The 19,335-nt window shown below is 40.4% G+C and overlaps 1 protein-coding gene across 1 annotated transcript in view; it reads left to right on the forward strand.

Moving 5' to 3' along the window:
- kiaa1109 (KIAA1109 ortholog) overlaps positions 1–17,169 on the forward strand; it is an 80,600-nt gene extending 63,431 nt beyond the window's left edge. The window contains exons 72-90 of the mRNA XM_074692588.1: positions 1,235–1,415; positions 1,507–1,696; positions 1,998–2,159; positions 2,272–2,411; positions 3,406–3,601; positions 4,010–4,210; positions 6,381–6,557; positions 6,700–6,837; positions 8,109–8,351; positions 8,750–8,903; positions 10,544–10,701; positions 11,065–11,254; positions 11,407–11,624; positions 11,893–12,144; positions 12,294–12,497; positions 13,507–13,701; positions 13,937–14,071; positions 14,457–14,616; positions 16,258–17,169. Of these exons, the coding sequence (XP_074548689.1) occupies positions 1,235–1,415; positions 1,507–1,696; positions 1,998–2,159; positions 2,272–2,411; positions 3,406–3,601; positions 4,010–4,210; positions 6,381–6,557; positions 6,700–6,837; positions 8,109–8,351; positions 8,750–8,903; positions 10,544–10,701; positions 11,065–11,254; positions 11,407–11,624; positions 11,893–12,144; positions 12,294–12,497; positions 13,507–13,701; positions 13,937–14,071; positions 14,457–14,616; positions 16,258–16,474 (3,511 nt within the window). The 3' untranslated portion in view covers positions 16,475–17,169. The remainder of the gene's footprint in view (positions 1–1,234; positions 1,416–1,506; positions 1,697–1,997; positions 2,160–2,271; positions 2,412–3,405; positions 3,602–4,009; positions 4,211–6,380; positions 6,558–6,699; positions 6,838–8,108; positions 8,352–8,749; positions 8,904–10,543; positions 10,702–11,064; positions 11,255–11,406; positions 11,625–11,892; positions 12,145–12,293; positions 12,498–13,506; positions 13,702–13,936; positions 14,072–14,456; positions 14,617–16,257) is intronic.
- Positions 17,170–19,335: the final 2,166 nt, after the last annotated feature.

Raw genomic sequence — 19,335 nt, forward strand, 5'->3', positions numbered from 1 at the left:
TCTGCTCTCAATCATTTTAAGAGCACAAGCACCAAGAGTGCTGTAATTGTTACTGGAACTATTGAGGATCTAATCATCCTGAGGAGTTCATTATAAAATGTAAAAAACGTGACGTTTGCAACTCCAGAAAAAGAAAAGCCTAACAGGGGAGTGCCAAAATGAGTGAAACTATATGATACACGTCCCTGGCTGTTATTAAGTCTCTGGAAATGGGAAAAAATAAACAGTTTTGAGCCTTTCTCATTGCTTTTTTGACGATACACACCAAATTCAATATGTGGTCCTTAAAGGTAGGGTTTGCAGGAATTTCCGTTGCTTGTTTGTAAACATGAACTCAAACTGGGCTCCCCACTTCTTGGCTCAGTGCCAGCAGCAGCACACACCCCCATCTCACAGCATAAACACATTTACTAGCCTAGCAACCACCTGCACCATCCCGTTTCTACGTGGGAGAGACTAGAGAGTTGTGCACCTGCCTTGGCATGATAGCACAAGCTAATCACTGGGTTATTTGACACGCACCTGGTTAGCAGAAAGCCAACTTAGGTGCTCTTTGTCCTGAGCTGCTCTACAAGCTCCCAAAAGGAGTGAAAGTCAAGCCAAGCTTCAACCTCGTTAAGAAAAAAAGTTTTATCTGTTTGGTGTTAAGTTTCACTTTGGTTGTGTTTTTCTTACTCCATGCTACGTCCACTATCGTAGCCGCTCAGGTTAGCTTCTTCCACTTACTAATCAACACACAAATTCTCTTGGGCACTATGCACACTGTGATTGGCTGGCCACACTTTCTCTCTGCCCAGAAACCTTCCAATACAACCAAAACATCATACAGGCAGAGGAGAGGGTTTGAGGCAGACACAGATACTGACATGTGTCTAAAGGCTCAGAAAATTCAAAGGGCTTGGCTATGGTGAACCATCAAAGATAGGTTTGTTTTTCCACCGAGCAGTTTTTATTTTGGCTACAAATTCTACAGCCAAGCCCCAATTTGGCTTGCACTTTATGAAGGACACCAGACCTGAGCACCTCAAGGTGGCAGTAGGTTTTTGTTGTACGGGAAACAATGTGTTTCAGGATGTTTGCATATTGCATCACATAACACAACATTTTAATTTTTATTTTCATTTCTCTCTTGAATCTTTTTCATTTATCCAGACAACTACATAGACTTTTGACATTGATATAACTTACTTACATAGCTGTCACCTCTCCTTCTGTTTTTTTTTTTTTTTTATAGGAGCTGTGAGCGTAGTCTCAGGAGTCTAGATCAGGACTCTCCCCCAAAGAAAAAGAAGCTGCAGCCCACCTACACCTCTACCACCCACCTCCTGGCTGGAAAGAAGTGTCCCTCCTCTTTGCAAACCAAATCCAATGACATGGAAACCACAGTTTTTTACATTCCAGGAGTAGATGTCAAGGTTTGGCTTCTCTGACTTTAACTATAAAAAAATGAACATGTCGTATCTGTATTGCTTTGAATGACTAATGTTTTCCCATCCTGTCCTTCAGTTGCACTATAACTCCAAGACACTGAAGACGGAGTCCCCAAACGCCTCTCGTGGATCCTCCCTCCCTCGCACTCTATCCAAAGAGTCCAAGCTGTATGGTATGAAAGATAGCGGCCCTCCCAACCCTCCCAATGCTGTCCAAACCAAGACTAACTCGCTCCTACCTCCCCCACCCCCACCTATTCCATCAGGTATTGAGCATTCCCATGTTTTTGATTGCATGCCTTTGTAATCACCATCACTAGAGTGCTCCACCTCTCTGATCTGATGATTTACACCAGGATACAGGTGGAGGCACTGAATCAAATGCATGTGACTTCATCATTAACTTTGAGTCATGAATTCAAAGGGACCAGTGCATTGAATGGACACATGCATATCTGATCAGTCACAGAAGTTATTTATGAAGTGTTTAATACGTCTCTTTTTTTTAGATTTTGTTGACACATAGTCCAGGCTGATAATAATTTAAACCTTTACATATCTTTTCAGCCAAAGGCAAAGGTAGTGGAGGAGTGAAGACAGCCAAGCTTTATGCGTGGGTGGCCCTGCAGACTCTGCCAGAGGAGATGGTCATCAGCCCCTGTCTGCTGGACTTCTTGGAAAAGGCTCTGGAGACTATTCCTATTACTCCAGTGGACAGGAATTATGCAGGTTTGCTTTTTGTAGACAATAGATTTTAAAGATATCAAAGGACTTTTGAAGTAAAGTCTTATTTCTGCTTTGCATGTGACTCTTTGTGTTTGTTTCATGAATCTCCCATTAGCTGTGGCCTCCCAGGAGGAGGACATGGGTCAGTTTGATACTGTGGAGCAGCTGGAGGAATCTACCACCTCCCTGGTTTCCTCCTCCACGTCGGCCTACTCCTCTTTCCCTGTCGATGTCGTCGTCTATGTCAGAGTCCAGGTACCTAAAAGCTCTTTGCAGTAAGCTGCAAAAGAGAAAGTCAGCTTGTAACATATTGAATACATGAGGTATTGTTGATTTATTTCTCAATATGAGTGTCAGTTTTGGGGTTCGTTTATTTTTTTCGGTCATCCAATCCAGATGTATCTATTGCATCCACCATATTACATTTTGAATAAGATCATTTTAGTTTTTATTTCAGTTCTCCTTTGTTATGTTTTAAGTTTTGTTTCAGTTTCTATTTGAAAGATTTCTTTCGCAATATTAGATAACCTGCACCAAAAGCCATTCAACTTTATACTAATAGCTTAAATGTGTTTAAACCTTTAACAAGAAGTCTTTCTTTGTGTTTCTGCTTTAAATTTTTGGAAGTCATTTTTCAACGATATGGAGTCTATTTTTCTTATACTTTCTAACATAATATAAAAACAGTTCCTGTTTCCTATTTATAATCTTGGGTAGAGATACACCGATCCTGATATTGGGTTTTGGCCTGATCCAGCCCCTCAAAGCTGGATCGGTTATTGGTGGAAAGGGTCTGATCCAGGCAACCAGCTCAATGGCGTTTTTAACCGGCAGTCTTGGATACTTGCTTTGGAATGTTACCTCTGATATGCTTTCATTGTTTTTGCTGCATTACCAGTCTACAAAGTGCAAAATTTTGCAGTTGAATTGTAGTTTCTGTACATGCTGAAGCTTTGTTTTTACCAAACTGCAGGTAAACATTTGAATACTTTATAGTTTCAATGATAATTAACTTCAGTAAGTCTACATATCCATTTTTTTCCTTTTACCCAAATTATTACCAGTGTTATCCTGCAGTAGGGCATGCAGGTTATTATTTAAAACTCACATCAGATTAGTATCGGTATCGGTCGATACCCAAGGCCTTTGTATTTAGACGGTAACAACCTTGAGTTGAGATGTACAGGTGTGAGTGTTAAACCTCACATAAATATTTCTACTGGATGATTAATTATCACTGATGTCCCAGCCCTCTCAGATCCGCTTCAGCTGCCTGCCGTACTCCAGGGTAGAGTGCATGCTCAAGCTGCCGTCTTTGGACCTGGTCTTCTCCTCTAACCGTGGAGAATTGGAGACCCCAACAGGAGCCCCGCCCCCTGAAGGATCTCATCCACCCTCCTCCACTCCACCAGGGCAGCATATCCCTAAACTTCCTCCTAGCAAAGGTCCGTAGAGAATCATTGGTAACAGAATAATCCTTGAATGTAGTCTGGGTAAAACAAAATGCTTGCTGTTAGTCTCTTTAAATCTAAACAGACTGAAGTAATTAAACTTATCTCTAGTCTTCTTGACCCTACAGCTGGAGGAGCACATCCTGATATTAAATATTCTGTTTCTCCTTCTGAGCAACAACCTGAACTACAGCATCCCAAATTACGTATTATCAAACACATCTGATGCATTAACCTTTTTAAATTATACCCCCCCTTTTATCAGCTCCTCAGCTCCTCCATATTCAGACTGTTATGACCTTGTTTTATTTGATACTTAAAGATGGTTGAGTTTTAACATTTAGTGCTTTGTGTATGTAAGTGTTTGACTGAGTGTCCATCCTCCTCTCTGCCTTCTCACAGCATCACCGTTGCTGGGTAGCCCCCTGGGCAGGAGTCGCCACAGCAGCAGCCAGTCAGACCTCAGTGGACCTGCCAGCAACTCCTCTGGCTTGAGCTTTACTGCCTGCATGTCGGACTTTTCCCTCTATGTTTTCCACCCTTATGGTGCAGGGAAGCAGAAATCTGCTGTCACAGGTCTGCCTCCAGGTCCCGGCCCTCTAGGTATGGAAGAGTTAAACTCTTAATACTTTGCTGCTAAAACTGTAAACTTGACAGTGATGCTGATACTGGAACTAGTAATGTCAAACAATACATGCAGGTTTTTGAAAAAAATATTCTGCCATCTAGACTAGGGTTTATTATGTTTCCTGAAAACTTGTTCATGTCCATCAACAGAGGCTATCAGTTGCAATGGCCAGGTGTGCCCCGTGCATAGCATCTGCTGCTATGCTAATTATAAAATGCCAAGTGGACTGCAACATAAAGCAACACTTATAAGACGAATATTGTACAGAACCCATTAAACGAACAAAATATGATAAAGCAAACCATTTTGATCCCCTAAACCAAGGGTCTTCAACCTGTGGCTCTGGAGCCTTGTGCGGCTTCTTGACTCCTTTGCACTGGCTCCTTGTAGCTTTAAAAAAATATAATTGGAATGAAGAATTTTTATTTTTCTTCATAGGGTATTGAAAAACACTAACACTAAATAAAATCACAAGTTAACATTCTGTTTAACTCAACAGGCATCCAAAAACCTTTCTCTTTTTTTCTGAGATTTCTGCATATTTTTTTACTTTCAATTCTTTTATTTATTTATTTTTTTAATTTAGAAAAAAAATGCAAATGTCAAAACTTTTGGAATTTATGCCAATTATTTATTATTATTTCATTATTTTATAATTTCTACATTTATTTAAATCAATCAATTTTTATTATTGTTATTATTTGGGAAATTTAAGTTTTGCAAATTTTGGAAATTTCAAAATTTGTGAACATTTAGATTTTTAAAAAAATATTTATTGTTTTGAAAAAATTGCAACTTATTAAAAATGCAAATAGTACTATAGACATAACAAATTTTTCATTTTTAAAATAAAATTGCTCATTTTTCAAAACTAAAAAACTAAGACATCACATGAACAATTTAATAAACACAAAAAAACCTTTCATTCAGATAAACATTCACTAGATTTTACTATGTTTAGAGTTTTATTCACTTTTTTTTGTATTTTTATTGTGAAGCTAGAGTACATTTTGTTGCTCCTGAATGCCATTATGTCCATTCTGTGGCTGTTGAGATTTTGACTGCAAACAGGAATAATTAACTATCAAAATAAGTAGTTAACAAAATAGATTTTTTTTTAGAGCAGAGCAGGTATATTTCTTCTTCTTGACACATAACCTACATGGCCCACAGAAATGTAAAACTGTAGGAAATCCATTTGTTGTCCCTGAAAATGTTCAAGGCAGAACTTGTCGCCAGCATAATTAACTGAGGTAGGTAGCTAGTACCTACTGCTGCGTAAGCCAGCCTGTATTACCATGACTACAGCGTGGCACCACAGTCTGCATCATTACTGCAGCACAATAGAGCCCCCCCCCCCCCCCCCCCCCCCCCCCCCCCCCTTTCCTGTCATTACCCTTCATTGCTTTTCCTAGGAATCAGGAAATGGATTTTATCAGATTTCCCAGGAATCCCATCTTCCAGCTTTTAACCTTAATCTAGTCAGGGCCTGTCCAGTGAAAGAAGACTTTGCATACTACAGGGAGACAGTGACAAACTGTATTTGTGGAAAGAAACTCAGGTTTTAAATTGGCCTGTCTGCAGAGCAACTTGTCTCATATTGAAACCATTTGGGACATTCTGGCTTTAAAATTCTGATCCCAAACTGTTCTTACAGCTGAAATCCTATCAGGAAGGAATGGGCAGCATTTCACTTCTTAACCCTTTAAATCCTAAGGTTCCTCAATTAGGGGACTTTGAAGTTGCTTGGCAACAAAAGTCATCAAACAAAGCACTCATCACATATAAATAAATTCATATTTGCACATCAGATTAAACACGAGAAACTCAAACACCGTCTAGTCATACTTCAACTGAACTTAGTGTTTGTTTCAACAATACCTGAGTAATCACTCTGAGCCAGGGACCTAAATACCAATACTTTTACCTCTGGACAAATTTCACGGGTATTCCCTTACTTATGATACCAGACTGATTCAAATAGACACTGTAGATGCAGATGCAGAAATATACATTTTTTAATTTGATATGTCATTTTTTATAGCAGGGACTCAAAAAAAAAGTTTATCCCAACTTTTTGTGAATACTGTTTGTATTAATCCAGCTACTGCAGAGCATTAAGGATTATCTTTTTTGTTTTTAAAGGGACTGTCGATGAAGAGCCTTCTTCAGTAACAGGCAGAAAAGACTCCCTGAGTATAAACCTGGAGTTTGTGAAGGTCAGCTTATCCAGAATGAGGCGCAGTGGAGGCCCCACCTTCATTGAAAGCTTCATTCCTCCTAAAGGTGGCAAAATGGACACCACCCTCATCAACATCTCAGGTACGTTGTCAACCCAAAAACACATCTCTATAAGATGTTATCTTGAATATCTTTCAGTAAATGTATTCAGCTCCAGTCTGATACATCAGAGTGTTTCACAGTTGTGTCTCACTTGTAATCAAATGTAACTATCCTCCTCTAGCTGTTTGTGACATTGGATCGGCCTCCTTCAAATACGACATGAGACGACTGAGTGAGATCCTTGCCTTCCCAAGAGCCTGGTACCGCCGAAGTATTGCACGACGCCTCTTTCTGGGAGACCAGACAATCAACCTGCCAGGTGACTTATGGTTAAAACAGTCACTGTGCTGTAATCAATCTGCCACTGTTGGATTATTCACAGTTTTTTTAAGTTGATGTTATGATGTCTTAGCTTTCTTGTTGCCTTCACCTTAACTGACACTGAGTGTTTCTATTTAACTGACTTTTTAACTGATGTTTTTAAGAGAGTTCCTTATTTCTGGTGGTCTTACATGGGTCTTATCTGAAGGGGGCACTGTCAAGGTTTTGTATGATCAAACCAACCTTTTACCATAGCTGTCAAGTAAAGTCATGTTTGAGGAATACAAGAAATGTTTTACTGTAAAAATGAGGTCATGATTTTTAATGTCGGTATTTTTCCAAGTCATTTATCTCTACACGTTTAGCTTGTAACCTTCTTCATATTCCATCAGAATAGAATAGAATAGAAAATACTTTATTTATCCCCGAGGAGAAATTCAGGAGTCACCGCAGCATTTAAGAAAACAAAAGTAAGAAAGAGTATAGAAAGTGCAAAAATGTCCATAAGAAAATAGATGACAATAGCCCGTCCACCACTCTCCAGCCCAGCCAGTCTCCACCTCCACAGGGTCCAGGACTGAGCCTCCCCAGAAGTCTGTTCAGTCTCTGTCTCCTGGATCCTGTCTGCTCACAGCAGGCGAAGCTCCTCCGATGTGTCGCGGCATCCGATGTCTGCTCCGTCAGCCACGTCCGTGAACAGCACGATGCCGCTGGGTTAGCACGGCTAGCTCATCCATCCCGCGGAGCGAGATCCCACGTTCCCAACAAGGATGGATGGAAGGACAGGACCACGTCGTCACCTCCCAGCTCACATCCGAGAACCAGCACGTCGTCCTCACCACCTCCTCCTCAGCTCGAGGGAAATCATCAAGCCCTACACCAGTTAGCATTGACATGCTACAGGCTGCTAACAGCTAATTTCGCATGTAAACAATGCAGCCATGGTTACATGTAGGATCTCCAGACAAACACAGGAGAAAAGTAGTAAAAAATACCGCCGAAGCCACAAAAAGTTTGGTGTCCGTGACCAACAATGAACCATACAAAGTGATGATCCACTCCAAATACAAAGATGACGAAAAAGAGACGAAAAAATTACAAGAAACGGACAAAGACGAGAGAGCTGCTGCAACAGGCAGCTACTTGGGTAGCGCCTAGCAACCGTTAAATCAGACTGATCCTCCATAAGTCAACATTTCCTATTTGCTCTGTGTTGACATTTCAAAGAATGTCCTTTACTGACGTCTCTTAACCTCAATCTTTCTCCAGCATCTGGTCCTGCCACGCCTGACTCTGCCGAAAACGTCACTCAGCATCTGTCTCCCGAGTCCAGCCGCAAAGCTTACTGGAGGACCTGGGATGGCAGCACAGGGCAGCACATGCCTCAGTCCCCCAACGTTTTTTCAGAGCACTCTACTGGAAGCAACATGTCACCAAGCAGCCTGGACCATCTCAAGTCCCCGGCACCAGGACGCACTAGGAGTGTGTCAGATTCCTCTGCTCCAAGGAGAGGTATGAAACACTTCAGCCATTTTTAGAAGAACTTAACACAAAACATTACTTTTACTATTTTCAAAAAAAAAGAATCCCTGTGATTTAAGTAATACAAGTTGACTTTATTTGATCACCTTGTTTTAATTCAGGAGAATGTCATAGAAAGAAAAATACTGAAAAATTTCTTAGCTTTACCAACACATTGCTCTTGTTTATAAAAAGGCTCAACAGATGGCGCTGTCAGGGAAAGTTTAGAACAGCCGTAGCTTGCATCATGTTGTGTATAACATACGTCTAAAACACAACAGGGATCATCATGAGGTCAACTTGTCTTTCTTTGTGGGATTCCTTTCGACACAGGATCTGAGTTTCAGATGTTAATATAACATTATCTGAAGTAAATCCTTCTCGTCTAGATTCGGTGACAAAAACGTCGACTCCATCCTTCAGTAAAAACGGGAAGGTAACTGGTCAGCAGGGTTCACCATGGGAAACACTGGTGGTGTTTGCCATCAACCTGAAACAACTCACCGTGCAAATGAACATGAGCAACGTCATGGGAAACAATACGTAAGTTATCAGAGTGTGCACGCTTTTAATGCTGATGCTTTACTACTAATGGCATGATCTATTATACATGAATTTAAAGTGTCTGTTTCTTGGAAAAAAAAAGCCGCCATTATAAGTTGAGAAATATCCTGTCTTTGTTATTTTTAACAATTTCTTTTTCAAAAGTAGACAACAAATTTTATCTGCTCTGCTTTAACATTACTGATAATATAAATTATTTTTTTCTCTTACTTAATTTTCCATTTATATCACAGAACTCCACATCAAACCTGAATATTATCCCTACCTGCACACTTCCCACCCAAGACAAAGAGTATACTCTAAACAAAGGGCAATAAAGAAAATCCAAGAATCACAATCAGAATGGCCTCTATTGTCATCATACAAAATGCACAACAAGATTGGAGAGCCTCTCCTTTCAGGGCCATAAATAGTTAGTTAGAAATAAATATATATACAAAAAAATAGTATAATTAAAAGAGATGAAGAGAAAAGAAAAAAAAACTTGAAGTTGCAGAAGGCTTTAAATGTACAAGATATATATATATATATATATATATATATATATATATATATATATATATATATATATATATATATATATATATATATATATGAGATGTAGTCCTTGTGCACAGCACAATTGAGGTTCTTTTCTTAGTGTACAATGAGGTATTTTTTCTATTGTATTGCACAGGATGTAGATATGAATTGTTAGATGAATATCAATGAGTATAAATATAAATCTGAGGTAGTGCAAAAAAGTAGCAGCAGTTGCAGTGGCAGAAATAATGCACTTTTAACATTACGCTGAAAACTGGACTCGTTGTGTGTCAGCGTTCAGGGTGGTAATGGCTCTCGGGAAGAAGCTGTTTTCAGTCTGTTTGTCCTTGTTTTGATCTACCTGTAGTGCCTGCCAGAGGGCAACAGGTCAAACAGCTGGGCACCAGGATGTAAACTGTCCTTGATGATGGTGCGAGCTCTGCTGAGGCAGCGGGTGGAGTAGATGTCCATCAAGGTGGAGAGAGGGCAGAGGATGATTCTCTGTGCTGCCTTGACTGTCCTCTAAAGAAAGGGTTAACAACTAACTTCATCCAATTATGAGACTTTTATTCCTTTTCTGAGACAGATTTTTAGGAAAAAAGGCTATTTGTTGACAAACTCTTGTTTTATCACAAAGGACATTTTATTTAAAAATTCTAAGAAAACATTGATAAAAAGCAATATAAAAGAAAGCAGGCTGTTGTTAAAAAAAGCATCAAACCATATCATAGTGCAGCCCATATCACAATAGAGAAAATAACTATTAGAAAACAAGATAGACTGTTGTTTATAACAGTATAATGGTGCAATTCAACATTCAACATCTCAGTGGGTGGGGAGAACGAGGAGCCCTTTTATATATGTAATTTATTTAATTTACTCGTATCTTGAAAGTTAAGGCAGGTTTAAGACGGATTATTAAAAGTTGGCATTTTCAATGAGTATTGGTACATTCGATTGGTTGGTCCTTTTGCTCGACAAGAATCAGCTGTTTTTTCCTGGGGAATTCCAAGGACTCATTTATATTTCATAGGGAGCATCTCTGCCTTGTTCAGCGGTACATCAGGGGCACTCACATTGTTTTTTTTCCTCGGCAGCTGGACGACCAGTGGGCTGAAGAGTCAGGGGAGACTGTCTGTAGGGAGTAACCGGGACAGGGAGATCTCCATGTCTGTTGGCCTTGGCCGCTCCAAGCTGGACTCCAAAGGCGGGGTGGTGGGTGGAAATATAGATGTGAACACGCTGGAGATGGTCTGTAAGTAGACGAAGCATCAGCTTTTCACACACTGGGTGTTTTTTAACCATTTGAGTGTAAACCATGGATGTAGAGTTGTAGCACATTGATTGGAGCAGTGCATGTTAAAACTTTTATACAGCCTCACATTTTATCCTGCACATATGTTACATTATTTTGTAAGCCTATTAGTTTCCTCTGATCCTTCTTAGAAAGCATTTTTGTTTTTTCTGCTTAAAAAGTTTCCACTCATTACTATATAGCATTTCATGCTTCTATTGTAAAAAGAATAGCTTTGGAGATGATATGGTATAACTTGTATTTAGGTTTGGCTCTGGATACAGAAACACTCCTTGAAGGAATTAATTGCTGTTTGTTTTTTAGCCCACATCTCTGAGCACCCCAACCAGCAGCCCAGCCACAAGATCCAGATCACCATGGGTTCAACAGAGGCCCGTGTGGACTACATGGGCTCCAGCATTCTGATGGGAGTTTTCAGCAACGCTGATCTGCAGCTGCAGGACGAGTGGAAGGTCAACTTGTGCACTGTTGACACGAGCATTTCAGAAAAAAGGTGAGAATGGTCATCAGGATCTTTGGGGACAAACCTCCAGAAATGTTCCTGTTTTCAGTTTTGCTGTCTACACTCTGACCCCTGGTTAAACTCATATTTTTTTTTATTTCTCACCCTCTCTGTCTCCATTTTTTGTTTTTCTTTACTCTCAGTGAGATTTTTGTCCATGGAGACTTGCAGTGGGACATTTTTCAGGTGATAATATCTCGCTCCACCACACCGGACCTTATCAAGATTGGCATGAAGCTGCAGGAGTTTTTCACGCAGCAGTTTGACACCAGCAAGCGGGCCCTCTCCACCTGGGGCCCTGGCCCCTACCTACCTCCCAAAACCCCGGTCATAAACACTGAGAAAGGAGCTGCAGAGCTTTGTAAGTTTGCCTTTTTTTCTATAAGTGTTGGGTGAAATTATCAGTGTAGACTGGCATTTGGAGGCAGGTGTGCTGGTTACAGGAACAAGAATGCTTTGTCACTCAAACAGTTTTGTTTGAATAGCTTCTTTTAACGGCTGGGTGGGGTTTTAAAAAACTACATTTGACAACCTGACAGCTTCAATGTAGAAAGTTTTTATCTTTATTTTATGATCTACCCCTCTCTTTTCTGCTTACTATGTTCCTTTCAAATCTCTTTTTCACACAGACATGGACGCAGCCCATCACCGCCACTGGCCTGGGGTGCTGAAGGTGATTGCTGGTTGCCACATTTCCCTCTTTCAGATGCCTTTGCCTGAAGACGCTGTGCAGCTAGGCGGCTCGATGAGCCTCCATGGAAATCACATGACCCTGGCCTGCTTCCATGGACCCAACTTCCGCTCCAAATCATGGGCTCTGTTCCACCTGGAGGAGCCAAACATCGCCTTCTGGACAGAGGCACAGAAGATCTGGGAAGACGGTGAGACAAAATTAATTTTAGGGACGACTGTTTGATAAATGAATTTGGAAAATGTTACCAAGATGTGAAAAAGAAAACCAGGAAGTGTCAGGGTTAACACTGGAGCTCTGTTGTCCTAATCTGATGACTGATGGTTTTGTTGCTCCCAGGCTCCAAAGATGATTCCACATACATTGTTCAGACACTGGATTTCCATCTTGGTCATAATACAATGGTGACCAAACCCTGTGGGGCACTTGAAAGCCCCATGGCCACTATCACTAAAATAACCCGGCGGCGGCATGAAAACCCTCCTCATGGAGTGGCCACAGTCAAAGAATGGTTCAACTACGTCACCGCCATGAGGAACGAAGGTAACTGATGTCACCTCAATACATCACACACAACGCAACATAGGCCTTTCTCCTCTCAGATGATACCAGAGCAGCTTTTATTCACAAGAAGTGCTGATCTGATCACAGAACCACTATTTTTTTTTATATTTACAAAGTTTTATTTCAAAACAATAATCACGCTGACAGTAACATTGGATCTCCAGTATGAATAGTTGAGCACAGTATTGAAATGTTTTTTGTTTGTTTGTTTAAAACTTGTATAACATTTACAAATGCGTATCATAGCTGACTACGGTGGCCAGTAGGTGCCAGGCGATTTGCAAAAGCCACAACACGAAAGCAAAAGCGAAAACATGAATGCAACTTCAGCTATGATAAGCTAAGCTAAATACAAGATGTCGTATTTGCAGATAATATGGAAATATAAGGACTGAAAAACTTCCTATTTCGCATTACTTTTCCTGGCTGCTTTCATTGTTGACTGCTTTTACTGTTTTTATTGTCTTTATTGTTTTTTTATTGTTTTCTTATTATTTTGCACTTTGAGATTTGCCCACAAATGTAAAATGGGTTGTAAATAAAATCCATTATTATTATTTAATATAAGCACGATGAAGGATATCACAAGGTAAGACTCCCACATAGCTATGTTTATCATGAGTGAAAAAAACAAACAATTATTTACTTGCTTTTGCAACTTTTCTGGGTCCGTTGGGTTAACTGACCTCTTGACTTCTGTTGTGCTGTCGCTTTTGCAAATTGTCTGACACCTACAGGCCACTGTAGCTGACTGAGTGAAATTGAAGTAATTTCATAAAGCTGGTCAAATGTAGTTCTGTCGATAAAAACTAACAACAGTAAACTTTTAAAGTCATAAAGTTCAGGGTTGATGGCAGGGCTCCCTTTGCACCTGCTGTCTGTTAGTGTAAATGTAAAATGAGTACAGATAGTTTATTATGTACCCTAAGATATGTTACTGTTACCTTCAACCCAAAACAGCTCTGACATTTCTTGCCTCTTGTTGCAGAGTTGAACCTGCTCAGGAACGTCGAGGCCAACAACCAAGAGAGCGGAGCCACAGCCAAAAGCTCCAGCCTGCTGAGCAGTTTCCGCAGCTCCTCCAGCTATAACCATGAAACTGAAACCATCTTTGCTCTCCCGAGAATGCAGCTGGATTTCAAGTCCATCCATGTACAAGATCCTGATGAACCCTCTTTAACAGGTGAGGACATGGAAATAAATTAATGAACTTATGGGCACATGATGGTACAAAGGGCCAAGAATTGGAGTTCAGACCAACAGCATAACAAAACCAAACGTACTGCTTAAGTGTATTGCAGTTGGGAATTGAGTTACAAGAGTGCCATGTTTTGGCAAGTAAGAAAAATGTGCAGAGTACAACACGCCATCATAAGCATACTTTTTTCAGGTGAATAACTCTGATTTTGTGTTTTTAGACTCCAGCAGCAAGCCCAAAGTGGAGTGCAGCGTGGTGACAGAGTTCACTGATCACATCTGTGTTACCATGGATGCAGAGCTCATCATGTTCCTTCATGACCTGGTGTCTGCTTACCTGAAGGAGAAGGAGAAAGGTTTTTATCTTCACACCACATCTCTATTTTATTCTCCCTGTCAGTCGCTGATTAAGTTCACAACCAGTTAGGTTTGATGATTTTGATTTAATTTGTTATCTTCAAGGGATTTCATGAAAGTTAAAATAACCTTCAACCTCACAAATTTTAATCAAAGCTTTTCCCAGAAAGCTGAAGGAGAAATTAAAAAAAAAAACAGGAAGCTGTGTCTTCTTTACACTCACACAGAGCACAATGTCTGAAGCTTTTAGTGGGGTCTATGTTATTTTCAGTTTTTAGTGGTGTGTTGTCACTGAATATATTCTCCTTATTAACAAGGAAAACTCAGAGCAGCAGGGTCAGTAAAACATTGTCAATGCTGTCTTGTCTTCCCTCGTATCTCCAGCCCTCTTTGCTCCTCGGATGTTCATGGCTCGGCCGGGCCAAAAGAGTCCCACAGCCCTGCACGATGAAAGCTCCACAGACAAGGACGAAGGCATCAACTACACCACCGTGGACTGGAGGGAGTTCATGTGTAACACCTGGCATTTGGAGCCGACGCTCAGGTCAGTTCTGCTTTATTGCACGACACTCTGAGCATTTATAGCATTTATTACGCTGTCATATGACCTATTACATTATTATTGTAACCTCAGGTACTATTTATTTAGATCTGTGCTGTTGTCCGTATTGTTCTGTTTGCTTGATTGTTTTAATCTTTGCAGACCCTGTTTTGTACTTGTCCTTTACTGGAGACGTGAAAAAAAAATGTTTCAAGGAAAAAAAAAACAGGCAGACGAGACAAAAGACAGGAGCACAGTGATACCGTGAGAGCCCAATTGACCTTGTGATTATTCAACATCTGGTTTGTCCCCCTAAAAAGAGAAGCTAGATACATTTCACAGATAATTAATTGATGCAAAAAGAGAAAATTATGTGTCAAACATACTTTAAATAATTAAATATGCAAACTACAAGATGACTGTAGCGAGAAAGAGTAGCTTGCTATCCTATACTCCATTCCTTAATTTTGTGATTTATATCATGTGAAGTGTCACAAGATGTACTTTGTTGCTGTTTAAAGGGAAACTAAGGGTGAAAATGGTTTTTGAGACACCATATCAAGCAAGCCATTGAATTATTTGAAAGTTTCTTTTTTTGTTTTTTTTACATATTTCGTCACATATTGTCATAGTACTGGCATTTGACTTCTTCCAATGTCAAAGTGTGCAACAACTATAAAGTGAGCAGTTAAATTGTAATAATTTTTTAAAGTATCAATACATCCTGGGAAGTATATTCAAAAGAATGTATATAGTCTGGGTGAGTATTGGATGTCGTCTGGGTCCTGATCACTGACTACGGTCAACCAGTTAGTGACCCCTGGTGCATAGTGTCTCTAAAGGCTGATTTATGCTTCACCGACTGCTGGGTCTGCGCAGTTTCACGCAGATGAATGACGTCATTTTCGCACCTACGCCCCCTCGCACGGTCCCTTTCAGGCAGAAAATTTCCACGCCACGGGCACTCGAAAATTCCTAACCTGCCGGATGGAGACATGCAGACAAGATGGTGAAAGAACAGGATCTCCTAGTAGTCGAAGAGCAGACATAGAGGCGTCTGTATGACTCTTCACACAGAGATCACCGTGATAACCGAATGGTAAATAATTCATGTCGTGAAATTGAGGCCACTCTCAGCAGAGAAGAGAAATCAGATAGAAGAATCTGGAAAAATCTCAGGGACAGATATGTCATGTTGTAAACAAAGGTAAACTTCTTTGACTTTCATTTAGTACTCTGGTAGTCGTACGTTTGTAATACACTGCCCCCTGCAGTTTGGGAATGGACACCAACAGACGCTGTGTGGTGCGTTAAAAGGCATAAAAGCCTCACACGTTCTCTCATGTGGTCTCATTTCCGTGCGTCACGTTCACGCTGAAAGCATAACACAGCCTTTATAGTTCATGAGCTTGAATTTATAAAGCATATTTGTCTTTCCAACCACTTAAAGTGCTTTAACATTACTTAGCACCGTCAATGATCACCTTCACATCATATTTATACGCTGGGAACATACTTTCAAATCCCAGCGTACTCTGTGGTCCAGGGGATTGAACCACTAAACTCAGATTGAGTAATTACCAACTTCACCACTGAGCCCATATATTTAGTGTTTCTAAAGCTGCGTATTCCCTCTGCTTTCAGGCTCATCTCCTGGACTGGACGTAAGATTGACCCTGTGGGGGTGGACTACATCTTACAGAAACTGGGATTCCACCATGCCAGGACCACAATTCCCAAGTGGCTGCAGAGGGGTGTGATGGACCCTCTGGACAAGGTTTTGTCAGTGCTGATCAAGAAGCTGGGCACCGCCCTGCAGGACGAGAAGGAGAAGAAAGGCCGAGAAAAAGAAGAACACTGAAGAACGCTCACACCACACACTCATACTACTGTATTTAAAGCTGTGCATATGTTCTCTACAGTCACACACACTGGAGACATGTCGTATAATGACTCATGTTGTACACCATATTTGCCACGCACACCAACTCGTCCTGCTAAACCTTGTGAGACTGAGCATGGTTGTTTACTGTAGTCTGAGAAACAAGCTGTTTGACAGAAGCATTTTGCACCAATGTGATTTTCTGTATATTTTGAACAAAGTAACAAGTGTTAGAGTTATTTGACTGCTTTGATGGTAAAACGCAGCCACCTTTACCTGTTGTACATGACCTGACTCATACCGCTTGAATATTTTTTTAATGTAAGGATAACCAGTATTTCATGTGATATGATTCTTTCAAACCATTGCCTTTTTTTGTTCCATGGATCACACGGTAAACATGCTTCATGTACTTCATAGTGTGGTTCTGAGATATTTAAGAGCAGTCTAGTTGCTGTTCGTTTTTTTTCCTGTGAACAAATGAACACTGGGAGGTTACTGCACATCAACCACTGAGTTGGGAGATTTACTTTGTAATTATAATTTTAACCTACATTGCTATTTATGGGAAAATGAAATGCAGATTGTGTAATATGTATGGGCTTGATGTGTCAAGCTAAAATGTGTCTTTCTTTTTAATCAGTTCTGTAGATCCAGTGTATATATTTAAGTTTTGTAAATGTGCTGATTTCCTAACTTAATAAAAAATGTTCTCTCAGCTGTCATCCATATTTTTTCTTTGAAGGCTGCCAAAGAGCCTCTTAAACCGACAGGTGAAAGGACTCAAAATCTCCCTCAAATGCACAAGAGGCTCAGTATTTTGTGCACTTAACTAACAACACAAAGGAGAATGCTGAAGTTTAAGAGCCATCACTGCTCTGTTTTTGGCTGTAAACAGCCACATAGTTCCATGCACAAGCTTCCTGTCTTGGAAGAAGACAAGACTAAGTGGCTAGAGTCCATTTCTCAAGGAAATGTGCCAGCTACACAGTAAAACTGTGCATGTGTGTGTTAGTCACTTCACGGTCGACTGCTTTTCCAACTTTGGACAGTCCAAGAGAGGGCTAGTGAATAGACTGGTCCTGAATCCAGGTGCATTACCAACCATCCACCAACAAACCTCGGACCCTGGAAATGTGAGTATTTTAAATGCTGTGAGCTGTGGAGCAGATGTAAGAGCTTTTCCTCAGTGTCCCCCCTGTCTCTGTGTTAGCTTCAGGATGCTAACTGTAGCTGCGGTTAGCGTGTTGTTTTAGCCTGTAATATAACGGTAAATGAGCTTCGCTGTTTTCTAAACATTGTGCACTCTGAGCTCGTGGCGCCGCTCTCAGTGACGCGGAAGAGCAGGGCGGTATCAGTGGTGGCTCATTTACATATGAAGGCCACGCCCACTAAATCAGAATGTTCTGAACAGAGGGGCTATGAGAGCCTGGAAACAATGCTGCTGTGCTTGATTTATTGGCTTTTTGGACCAAAACATGTTACTACCATTTCATGAAGACATCAATGATCCATATTAAACTGCAGAAGAGGAGCAGAATATGGGACCTTTAAAATTTGACCCATTGCCCTATGAAATCTAAATGATTAAAGAGAAGTTTTTACACGCTTACAGACCTGTACCTTTTTTTTCTCTTAGCTGTGGGAACCCCTCCTGGATGCTGCTTCAGCTCACACTGCTTTTAGGTTTGGACCAAAACAAGTTTTAGTTTTTTTGAAGGCATTGTTTGGTGCCAAATAAATGCCAGAGAGAATGTGTATATTACAGCACAGTAACACCTCAAAACTCGAACAGTCTGGTGTAAAAAAAAAATTAAAGAAGTGATGAGAAGGATGTGACTAAAACTGTTTCTGCTACATCTAATTATCCAATCTGAAAGAGAAGACAAAAAATCCAGAATCATAATTTATCATTTAGTGGACACGAAACCCACCTCTCAATAGAAAGCTACATACACACAGCAAAACTGCTCCAACCTGCCATGTCAGAAAGATTTGTTTATGGATGATTTACTTGAATTCTTCACTGATATTCAACCAGGGTCAGTAAGAAGAATGTATAGCAAGCTTTAACCGGGATGAACTTTGAACTGCTGTCACAGTCACTGTTGACTGCTGTTGCATACACACAGCATCATGAAGTGACATCAGCAACATGTCAGCACAAACGTCAAGCACACTTTTCAGTTATCAGTGGGCTGTGACCTTCAGAGTCAACTGCCTTGGTAGCAGTGGACCTTGAACATAAATTCAAGAGAAGTTTAAAAAACGTCTCCAAGGGCAGTGTCTCAGTTTGAGTCTGCAAAGTCTTCAGGTATGTAAATAAATACCTACAGACACAGTTTCTGCTTTGACAGTAAGGCCCTATAGTTAGAGCTGCTTGATCCACACCACTCAGTGAGAAACCATTATCATGGTAAATGCTTGGTGATTCTAAATTATCTAATTTAACTGTAAATGTGTGTGTGTGTGTGTGTGTGTGTGTGTGTGTGTGTGTGTGTGTGTGTGTGTGTGTGTGTGTGTGTGTGTGTGTGTGTGTGTGTTAAAGGTTGTCTCCATATGACAATCCTGTGATTGACTGGAGACCAGTCCCGCTCCCCGCTTCTCACCCAAATATGCTCCAAGCCACCCGCTTGAAAATTCATTCATTTTAAGTATAAAATGAATGAATGAATGAATGAATGAATGAATGAGTGAATGTGATGATTAAACAGATTAGGAAATGGATAATGTTCATCTGTGTTATCTTCACCTGCTGTAAATCTGCTAGGGTCATTTCACTTATTTGTTTGATTATTGTCATAAAAATATTGTGTTGTGCCCAGTGTTGGGTGTAACGA

The sequence above is a fragment of the Halichoeres trimaculatus genome, unplaced genomic scaffold, assembly GCF_033239565.1.
Source record: "Halichoeres trimaculatus isolate MK-OKI-2021-1 unplaced genomic scaffold, fHalTri1.1 fHalTri1_scaffold_17, whole genome shotgun sequence".
In the NCBI taxonomy this organism is placed as follows: domain Eukaryota; kingdom Metazoa; phylum Chordata; class Actinopteri; order Labriformes; family Labridae; genus Halichoeres; species Halichoeres trimaculatus.